This window comes from Hirundo rustica, unplaced genomic scaffold (assembly GCF_015227805.2).
Source record: "Hirundo rustica isolate bHirRus1 unplaced genomic scaffold, bHirRus1.pri.v3 scaffold_115_arrow_ctg1, whole genome shotgun sequence".
In the NCBI taxonomy this organism is placed as follows: Eukaryota; Metazoa; Chordata; class Aves; order Passeriformes; family Hirundinidae; genus Hirundo; species Hirundo rustica.
Genome location: NW_026690213.1, coordinates 140,750 through 151,952, shown reverse-complemented (window position 1 = coordinate 151,952; position 11,203 = coordinate 140,750). Strand labels below are relative to the sequence as shown.

The 11,203-nt window shown below is 52.1% G+C and overlaps 1 protein-coding gene across 1 annotated transcript; it reads left to right on the top strand.

The window, feature by feature from the left end:
• The first annotated feature begins 4,197 nt into the window (after positions 1-4,197).
• LOC120747626 (alpha-tectorin-like) lies at positions 4,198-6,498 on the top strand. Its single transcript, XM_040053644.1, has 5 exons — positions 4,198-4,294; positions 4,647-4,777; positions 5,252-5,539; positions 5,686-5,823; positions 6,217-6,498. Exons 1-5 carry the CDS (start codon positions 4,201-4,203, stop codon positions 6,496-6,498), a joined length of 933 nt encoding a protein of 310 aa, XP_039909578.1. The 5' UTR covers positions 4,198-4,200.
• Positions 6,499-11,203: the final 4,705 nt, after the last annotated feature.

Sequence of the window (11,203 nt, the reverse complement as noted above, 5' to 3'; positions counted from 1 at the left end):
TTCCTCCCCATCCCTTCCAGTCTCCCCCAGCTCATCCCAGGTCCCTCCAATGTGTCTCCCACAGTGATCCCAGTCCCTCCCAGTACACCCCAGCATCCTCCATATCACCATTTCTCCCCAGTGTACCCCACTTCCCCCAAACACATCCCCCAGTGTGTCCCCCTTTACCTCAGGGTCTCTCCTTTCCTCCAGTCTCCCCTGTATTCCCTGTATTGTCCAGTCCCTCCCAGGGCATTCAAGTCCTTCCCCACTTTCCCCTACAGTGTTCCAAATCACTCCCAGTTTGTCTCTGTTCCCCCCACAGTGCCCCCCAATGTATCCCAATCCCTTAGTGGTGGGGCTTAGTGTCCTTCCCAGTGTCTCCCAGCATGTTCCAGTGTCTCTCTGTGTCTCCACCAGTGTTCCCAGTGTCCCCCAGCAGGTCCCACTCCCCTCAGTGTGCCCCCCATGGGGGACATGGGGGTGTGTGGGGATATGGGCACACACTGGGGATGCAGAGACACACAGGGGATATGGGAGACAAGGGCTCCCTTCCCTCCTCCCATGACACCTCACAGCATCATCATCCTCATTTTTTTGGCCATTTTAGGCCACTATTTCCCACTTACCACATTTTATCCACAGAAAACAGATTGCTGAGACCATCCTGACCCCTGACTGCTCCAAATCCTGCACCTGCCAGGGGCCTCCAGTGCCGCCCCTTCACTTGTCCCTTCAGCCACACCTGCAGTTTCCGTGATGGCACCCGCACCTGCATTGTGCACCCGGGGCGCTGTGCCCTGTCCCCTGCCACTCTCTTAGTCACCTTTGACAGAGTGACTGGGGCCACCCTCGCCACCGGCATCTATGTGGTGGCTAGCATGTGCGACCCCTGGGACCCTGCATTGTTCCGGCTGCTGGGGGACATCAGGGACATTGGGGACCAGCTGGCAGTGGTGGCACTTCACCTCTTCACCCCCCACAGCCTCATCACCATGCAAAGGAACAGGAAGGTTTGGGTAAGTAGTCACCGCCCTGGGTGGCACCCAAAAATGTCACCACTGTGTGTTGGCACCCTGAACATCCTCCTGACCTTCATTTTAATAATAGTAAAAATAATAATAATAATAATAATAATAATAATAATAATAATGTGGGGTTTTTTCCTAATTTCAGACCAGGTAAGAGTCCCCATGGGTTGTTCAATCCCACCAGTACCACAGGAAGTTCTTACCTTAATTTTGCCCCAAATTGCTCTTTTTCCTCCCCAGTTTCCCACCAGTGAAGCACCTGTGTGGGTGATGGTCACTAAGAGACATCCTTAAATTGACACACCCCATAATTTTGACCAAAATTGCTGTTTTTTCCCCAATTTCATGTCAGAGAAGCACCTGCACGGGTTGTCCCTCATTCTACCCCCCATCATGCCTTGACGCATCCCATAGTTTTTCCACAAACTCCTTCTTTTCCACCCAGATTCCTCCAAATACCCTTCAGCCTTGTATCACCCCAAATATCCCTTTTCCCCCTAATTCGGTGTTCTCCAGCTCAACAGGGTCCCCACCCCCTGCCCTTGGAGCTCCTGGGACCATTGACCATCACGGAGATGCACACGACCCTCTGGATCAGCCAAACCCCAGGATTTCTGGTGGAACTGGGTGCCACGCGGGTGACAGTGGAGGTGCCCAGGGAAGCACGGGCGACGCTCTGTGGCCTCTGTGGTGACTACGGCGGTGCCACCAGCAATGACCTGCGAGGGCTGGACGGGACAGTGACGATCGGCGTGCGGGCACTGGCCGAGGCCTGGCGGGTGCCTGACTTCACCCAGGTGGGTGACGCTGGGGGAGGGGTGTTGGGGGCATTTGGCTATCTTGGGGCTGGCACTAGCAGGAACACGGCCAAAATGGGGGGGGGGGGGGGGGATAGCCTAAAAATGAGGGAAAGAATCCCCCAAAAAGGGGAAAGAAGCTCCAGAAGATGGAAAAGAGACCAAAAAGGGGAAAAAGAGTTCCCCCTAAAGGGAGCCCCAAAAAGATGGGAAAGGAGACCAAAAAGAGGGTGAAGAGCCAAAACTAGGGAAAGGACCCCAAAATGCAGGAAAAGAGACAGAAAAAAAAAAAAAAGGAGCAAGAGCTCGGGGCGGGGGGTGGGGCAGAGCGGAGAATGACCCCAAAAGATGGGAAAAGAAACCCATAAATGAGGAAAGGAGCCAAAAGAGGAAAAAAAACCTGAAACAAGTGGAAAGAGATCAAAAAAGGAGAAGGGCGGGGGGGGGGGGGGGGGGGGGGGGGGGGAGGGGAGGAGTTGTAGAAAGAGCTCCTGATATGAGAATAAAAGCTCAAAGAGATGAGAAAAGACACTGAAAATGGGTGAAGGACCCCAAAATGGGGGAAATAAATTATTCAAAAGGGAGCAAGAGCACAAAAAACAGCGGGGAAGAAACCAAAAATGAGAGAGACCAGAAACAGAGGAAAGAACCCCTGACAAAGGGGGGAAGGGGGGTGGGAGAGAAGCACAACAAAAGTGGGGGAAAGAGCCCAAAACAGGGGGAAAGTGAATAAAAAAGAGGGAAAGGGCCTCTTAAAACGGGCAAAGAGTTCAAGAATGGGCATAACAAGTCCAGAAAAGGGGGAAAAAATCCTAAACTGTGGGAAACTGCCGCGAAGTCCCCCTCGATTTTGCCTTTCTTTCCACCCAGTGATGTGGAAAATTGACATTTCACCTGGGTGGCCGCGCCCCATCGCCGACGTCATCCTCAAACCGCCTCAGATCCGGAAAACCCGGATTTTTATAACCCCCAAACCTGTGTTTCCCTCCCAAAATAAAACCTGGGAGAACACGCCTTTTTCGGGTGATCTGGGGATAAAATCCGGGGAACTCTGGGAAAACAGGAGCATGGGAATGTGCTGAGGGGCAGTTGGGGGCGGGGAGGGCTGTTCCCACCCCGTCCTGCCGCGGGCGGTTCCGTGTCCCCCCGTTCCCCCGCCCCTCCTCGGTCAATATTTCCCAACGCCTGAGTCCCACGGGGGAGAGGGGCGGGGGGGCACCCGGATGTTTGGTGCCGGGGCGGGGGAGGGGGTTCCCGGACATCCGAGTCCACCAGGCAAGGTGTGTGCTGCGGCACACCTGGAGGGGACCCCTCACCAGTACCAGTTCCTCCCAGTACACGCCAGTACCCACATCCCAGTCCCCTCCAGTGTGCCCCCCGGTATCCCGAGTCCCTCCCAGTACAACTCCCCCCTACTCCCTAGTCTCTTCCAGCCTCCCTCAGCTGACCCCAGTTGACCCCATTGTCCCCAGCCCCTCCCAGTTCGTTCCAGTCCTCCCCCACTATTGTCCATGGTGTTCCCAAATCCCTCCCAGTTTACCCCAGTCCCCCCAGTCCCTCCTACTGCCTCCCAGTGTCACTCAGTGTCCCCCCAGTGCCCATTTATACCTTGCAGTGTCCCCTAGTAAATCCCAGCACCCCCCAGGGCCTCCCAATGCATCTGAGTCCTTCCCAGTGTCCCTCTCCAGTGTCCCTCCAACATTCCCAGTGTCTTCCAGTATGTTCCAGTAACCCCCAGTGCCTCCCAATGCATCCTAGTCACAGTCTGTGTCCCCTCAGTGTCCCCTCCAGCCTTCCCAGTGTCCCCTAGCACATCCCAGCCCCCTCCCCCCTTGGTGTCCCCTCCCAGTCCATTCCAGTTCCCCCCCAGTTGTGGTCTGGGCAGAGACGGAACTGCCTGGGGCCCTGGGAGGTGCCACCTGGGGGTGTCCCATGTCATCCCCCCCACCCCCCCACCCCCCCAGCCTGTCCCCTCCCTGGGGATAAAGTGGCTTCAGTCACAGCGCTGGGACAGACTGGGACCATGGGAGTGCAGTGAGTGGGGACACTGGTGGGCATGGGGGACCTGGGGACATACAGGACGTGGGGGCACATGTGGGACATGGTGGACACAAGGGAATATGGGGGACCAGTGAGAACACATGGGATGTGTGGGGCACATAGGATATGTGGGGCACATGGGGACATGGAGGGGGGGCATGAGGGACATGGAGGGACTTATGGAGGACAAGGGGACATGGGGGATCATTGGGGACATGCAGGACATTGGGGGAGAAATGGAAAGGCATGGGGGGATATGGGTACACTGAGGATATGGGGAAGATGGAGAGGTCACAGGGGACGTGGGGACATGTTTGATGGGGATCCCCTCACGCTCCCCCAGGCCTGGACACATGAAGATCCCTTCCATCCTCCTCCTCCTCCTCCTCAGCCACGCAGAAGTGTGGGGACCCCTGAGGGCATCAGGGACTCCTGTGGGACCCCTGGGTGAGTTTGGGGTCTGAGGCTTATACTGGGAATGTGCCAGGCCCATACTGGGAGGTTCTGGAGTGATACCTGGGGTTCTAAGCCCATAGTGGGAGGTCCCAATCCCACACCAGGGGGTCTCAGGCCCATACTGGGAGGTTCCAGCTCCATACTTGGACATCCCAGTCCCCTACCATCAGGCCCCATGCCCTGGGAGGTCCTGGGGTGACACTGGGAGCCCCTCACCCATATCAGAAGTCCCAGGCCCATACTGGAAGGTCCCCGATGCCACTAGGTGTGTCCCCCAGGTGGGGTCCTTTGTGCCACACACCTGGGTGTGTGTCCCAGGTATGTGACAGGTGTGTGTCCCCAGGTGGGGTTCTGTACCCCTTCGGACCAGGGGTGGGGGATGAGGCCACCCACCACGAGGACGACGGGACGAGCCCTGAGATCTTCCTGCAGGAAAACTTCTCCTTCTTTGGGCGTGCCCACCGCTCACTCTATGTGGGTCATGTAACCAGGGGGACGTGGGGGAGGTGGCATTTGATGGGTGACACAGGTGAAAGGTGACACCAAGGGGAGGGTGACAAGTTGGATACAGCCACCAGAGTTGATGTCACCACTTCCTCCTCCTCGTCCTTGACTACGGTGGTGAGTGGGGACCCCTGGGGACATCAGGGATACCTGTGGAGTACCCTGAGGACATTGGGGACACCTTTGGGACCTTCAGGTGGTTTTGGGGTTCCAGGCCTGGGGTAGATTCTAGGGTGACACTGGGGCACCCAGGCCTATACTGGGAGATTCTGTGGTGACTGACTGGAGGTTGGGGGTCATCACAGTTCAGGCCACCATGACAGGGATCACTGTGATTGGAATCCCCATGACTGGAGACACTGGGACTTGTACCTGGGACCACCATGGAGGGTCACTGTCGTTGGTGCCACTCAGGTGTGTCCCATGGGTGACCTTTGCCTGCAGGTGAACAACAATGGTGTGGTGTCCTTCGGGACGATGGTCCCAGAATTCACCCCACAGCCCTTCCCGCTGCCAGGCCACCGCCCCTTTGTGGCGCCATACTGGGCTGATGTGGACACCCGTCTCGGAGGGGATGTCTTCTACCGGCAGAGCCGAGATCCCCAGCTGCTGGCACGCCTGGCCCAGGACCTGGCACCTGCTGTGCCACCTGGGGACCCTCCCCCACAGCCAACCTGGGCATTTGTGGCTACCTGGGACCATGTGGCTTATTTTGGGGCTGCCTCGGACAAGGTGGGACATGGGACAAGGTGCAAGGGGCTCAAATATCTTGACTTTCAACCACTATGTCCCTAACCATGGGCTCCAAAGGTTTGGGGACACAGGGATGGAGACACAGCTGGGGGTCACAGTGACATGGTGACAATGTCCCCCTGCAGGTGAACACCTTCCAGGCTGTGCTGGCCTCTGATGGTACCACCTGCTTTGTCCTGCTCAACTACGGGGACTTGCAGTGGACAACTGGCATCGCTAACCAGGGGGATCCCCACACTGGCCTGGGGGGCATCCCTGCACAGGTGGAGACACAGAGAGGGACAGGGGACATCAGGCATGGGGACATTCCTGTGCAGATGAGGACAGTCCAAGGGATGGGGGACACTGGGCTAGGAGGGATTCTGAGCTTGAGGAGGGTAAAGCATTTTTGGGTGGAATTAAAGGGATTCAGGGTAAAATTAGGGGGATTTTTAGTAGAATTTGGTGTAGAATTAAGGGGATTGTGGTGAAATCAGAGAGATTTGATCTGAAATCAGGGGGATTTTAGGCGAAATGAAGTGGAATTGGTGTGAAATTAAGCTCATTTTGGGTAAAATTCAAGGGGAATTTGGGCAGAATTTACCCCCCACCTTCTTCTGTCCCCCTGTTCCCCTCCCTTCATGTTCCCCTCTGTTCCCCCATTTTCTCCCCTGCAGGCTGGGTTCAACAGTGGGGATGATGTCCACTACTACAATGTGCCAGGGTCACGCACACCTGCAGTGCAGAGCCTCAGCCACCGCAGCAACGTGGGGGTCCCAGGGCGCTGGGCTTTTCGTATTGACCACTTTGAGGCCACTGAGGGACCGCCTGAGACCCCTAGTACCTTGTCAAAGACCCCTAAGGCCCCCTGGAGTTCCTTTGCACCCCGCAACACCCCCTCAGTATTCCCCAACCCTCCCAGGACCACAGAGAAGCAGGTGTATGTCTGTGGGGAGTGAGCGGGTGATATTTGGGGTAGGGGGTTTGCCTAACAACCCTTGCCCCACCCTCACAGAAGCATGTGCCCTCACAGAGGTTTCATTATGATGGAAATAGCAATAAACACTCACTGAGCAGCACTTGTGTCAGGTGTGTGTACACAGATGCATGTGGGCAGCAACACAGGTGTCACGTGAAATGTGTATCCATCCCCGCCTGTTCCCATTAAGGTGATGGAATTAACTGAGGGAAATTGTCAGTAAGGGGTGACAACATCTGGGTTTGTACATGGATGTGACAGACACACAACTGAGTCACACACAGGTGTGACATAGATACACCGAGATAACATCTATTGCCAGATGCACTGTACCTGGACAGCACCCAGCTCACACACTCCTACATGGTGTTACACCTGGACAATACCTGAGTTCCACACAGGTGTGCATCCACCTGGATGACACCTGCTGCAATACAGCACTTTACTCAGACAACACCAGAGTTGCAGAGAGGTGTACCATCATCTGGACACCACTAGCGCAGCCGAGGGCCCCAACAGAGAAACCAAGGGCAGAGTAAAGGAAACTACTTGGGTTACAGTTAAGGTTAGAGGTTACAGTTAGGGGTTAGTGCTTAGGGCTGTGGTTTAGTTAGGAGTAGGGCTAGGACTTATAGCTTGGGTAGATTAGAGTTAGATTAGGGGTCATTGTTAAACTCAGATATTAGGGATGCTTTTACTAAATAGCTGTAAGGTTTTTTTTAATATTAGAGTGGCGTAATTTTGCATTATTAATATCTGTAGTTATCCTTTTGGGGGCAGGATGTCATAGATACTAATGTAGTGCTAGATTTTTAGCGAGAAATATTTTTCAGTCCAGGGTGCAGGGATGGTGCAGTGGAACTTCTAAATTAAGCCCTATTTGTGCTTTACACTAGCACTTTCCTTTCTTACAGATCTTTGGTGAAGACAAAGGAGTTAAGGTTTACTTTCTAAATGTGAGAAATCAGGTTGTGATTCATGTCAATCAAATAGCACCCACCTATCTATGTGTGTTTGTAGGCAATGTGGACAGAGACCATGGGATTATTATTATAAAAAGGACTTTTAAAAAGTCAGCTAGATAAGGCAGGGAAGTGGGGTTTAACAAGGCAACTATACAACAGTAGGTTTTTAGCTAACAGTTTGTTTTAACAACACAATTGTAATTGTTTCCAAGTAATCAGTATAAGCTTTAAACTACCTTATAGTTTAAGTTTTAAACAATACTTTGTACAAGTTATACATTGGTTTTTTTGAGTATGGAAGAATTTGTAATCACTTAACAAGAGGAAGTAGAACCAACATAACCTGGGAGGCTCTACAAAGACATTTTGAAACATGCTAGCTTTAGGTTATGTAATGACTGAGAGAAGGCTTGCAAAATGTATGCTAACAGAATACAGCAAAAGGTATAACCAAAAAATAATATTAGTGGAAAAAGATATTTTGAAAAGAATAATGGAAAAATAAGCTCCATCTGCTGGGTTGCGGCCGAACTGAGCCAGTGCCCACACAGCTACGGGGAAAGGTCCTGGCCCTGGCTCAGGGCTGGGCTGGGGCCTCGGGGAGAGAGTCAACATACATCTTCTGGCCCGCAGCAGGGAAGAGCAGCAATTGCTGACTAAGAGAGACTCTTGCCAGGAGCCTGCAGGGAGAGGACCCAGGGAACGGTTTTGCGCTGCCCGGGGGCAGGCTGAGATGGGATGTGAGCCTGGAATTGTACCCTGGGAGGGCAGTTGGGCCATGGCACAGGTTGGCCCAAGAAGTTGTGGCTGTCCCTGAATCCTTGGAAGTGTCCAAGGTCCAGTTGGATGGGGCTTCCTGCCTGGGATGGGATGGGGTAAAGTTGGATGGGCTGGAGTGGTGTAGGGTTGGGATGGAAGTGTGGGGGTCGGATGAAGTTTGTGGGGGGTGGGGATTGGAAAGGGGGATCGGGTGGTTTGGACTTTGGGAGTGTGACACTAGAGGGAGGTATAGCAGGGGGCACTTTTGGGGATGCTCCTGCTGCTTGTAATAATTTTTGGCCCTGAAGTCTTTTCTGGGCTGTTGCAGTTAAATTGGGAAGGATGAGGTACAGGTGTGAGGCTGAGGAGGGCTGAGGTGAAGTGCCAGGGATCTGGGGAGGGTGAGGGCACATGGTTTCAGGAAGGAAGGAAGAAAAGAAGGAGTGTCAATCCAATCCTTATCAGCTCTACCTGGAGCCTGAAATCTGGTGTTTGCTGGCAGTGCCACATTCCCAGTTCAGGAAATTTCCCAGTGCCGGTGCAGTCCCAGTCCAGCAATTTGCTGGCACAGAAAGCCCAAATCTGGCAATTCCCTGGTGCTGGCACTAGCACTGCCCAGATGCGGTAATTTGCTGATGCCAAGAGTCCAGATCCAGCAAACTGCCAGCACCTGCACTGCCCAGGTGCAGCATTTGTTGGCGCCAGTACCACCCAGACCTGACAATTTCCTGCTGCTGGGGGACTGGGCAGCCTGGCTGAGCAGGAAGGGTGACCCTGAGCCAGGAGAGTTCCTTGTGGCTGCAGCAAAGGCATGGCATGCCAAGACCTTCCTGGCACTGTACCCTGGGCCAGGAGGGATTGTGCCACAGGAGTTGAGCCAAAATTTCTCCTCCAGGCAGCCTTAGGACACGGAAGACAGAGAAGCCAGAGCTGACTCTCAGCTTTCCACAGTCCTCTGGAAGAATGCTGTGTGTAAAGCAGCCTGGGAGCAGGGTTTACATGCCAGAGGTGGCTAATTCTGAACCCTTTTCTCCCTTGTGGGCTGAGGCACTGGCCCTTGCCCTTTGCAATGTGGTGTCACAGGAGCTGACAGGGCAGGGGAGAAGAGGAAGAAGACAAGCCAAGAGGAAGAGGAAGTGCAGATCAGATTTTTTCCTGCATCTGGAACCTTCTATCTGGTGTTTGCTGGCACAGCCAGAGCCCAGATCCAGAAATTTCCTGGAGCCAGCACAGCCCACGTCCAACAACTTGCTGGCACAAGAAGCCAAAATCTGGCAATTTCCCGGTGCAGGCACCAGCAGCACCCAGATCTGGTCCATTGCCGGTGCCAGGAGTCCAGATGCAGCAGTTTGCCATCACCGGTAGCAGCCAGATCCAGCAATTCCCTGCTGCTGGGGCCATGAGGGGTTGGGCTGAGCAGGAAAGCTGACCCTGAGCCAGGAGCTTTCCTTGGCTGCAGCAAAACCTGGGTGTGCAAAGGCCTTCCCTGTGCTGTGCCTGTGGCCAGGAAGGATTGTGCCACAGGAGGTGACCTTAAATTTCTTCTCCCAGGCAGCTTTAGGTGGTGTTGGGCAGCCACACATTTTTAGGAATGTACACAGTTGTTCCTACTTTGAAATATAAGTTATTGGCAAGAATGAGTGGTCTTCATTGTTGAACATAGGTAGCAGTCTGCATCTGCTGAGGTTCAGATTTTTTTAAACCTCTGTGTTATAAACATAATTCAAAGAGAAGTGCCCACTAGGAGGGAGCATAATAGTTATTGCTCTGCAGGGGACACCTACTGGGCATACTCTCCTCTAAATTATCTTTTTGCTATGAGGAAGATTTTTACATACAGGATATGGCAAAGCAGGTATAAAGGATCTTTATGTCTCAAAATATCATACTAGTGTTGTCATTCAGCTCTATATGGACAGGACAGCAACACACATTTGAAAAAACATAGGATCCCAGAGACTGCAGCTAGGTTTTGAAGATGATCACCATTATTTTGGTCACTGTTTAGAATATTTTGAATTATGGAGCATATCCAATATCCTGCTAAGCATTTTCATGAAAGGACAATAAAATTCTACTCAGAGACGTGCACCAATACAGCTGTCAATGGAAAGAACAATTAATGGAGAAACTAAAGAGCTGGCCTCTCTGCTGCACCAAGGAGGTCATTGTCTTCTGAAGTGGTAGTAAAAAATACTGCATTCACAGGCAGTCCCACTGTGTTGAAAAGTTTTATTCAAAGAGCTTCAAGTTAATTAGAGGAAAGTTGAAGGGCTGTCAGATAATGCTAAACTTCATTACATACTGGCTTCCTGGCAAAAAAAAACCTAAGAGAGAGACAGGATAAATTTGTTTTTATTGCTTTATGCTTTTATCACATCTTGGCTACCTTAAATACCAACTTCCTCCGCAGATGTAACTGTTCGGGCAAAAGGGAGAGGACGACAAGGGTGCATCACGGTCTTGGCAGACATCACACAAAGTCAAAAAAAGAAGTAATTAGTGAATGTATTAGTGTAGTCGGGCACACAGCATAACATCAAAGTACCTTCGGCACACACTGGAGCTTTTATAGAGCTAGGAAATGAGATATTTAAATGTAACAAGCAGAGTTAAACCGAATGATTTTTTTCTCCAATTTGAATAAAATCACCTAATTTTGTTTTCTGTTGGCTTATTGGAATATTTTTGCTCTCTTTACAAGATGTTCTCTGTTATATGAATAAAACTTTAGGACTTCAGAGAATCCAACAGGATTTGGATTAAATTTGTAGTATGTGGGCAAATATAGATGTCTGCTGAAGACTAAAGAGAATAGCAGAACAGAAACAGGACATGAGCAGTCATGGGATCAGAAAAAAGTCATTCAGTGAAGTGGTTTTGAGGACATTCAGATCCATAAATCCATTCTCATGGCTATTTCTACAGCACACAGATATGGTAATTAGAAGAGCAAACCAT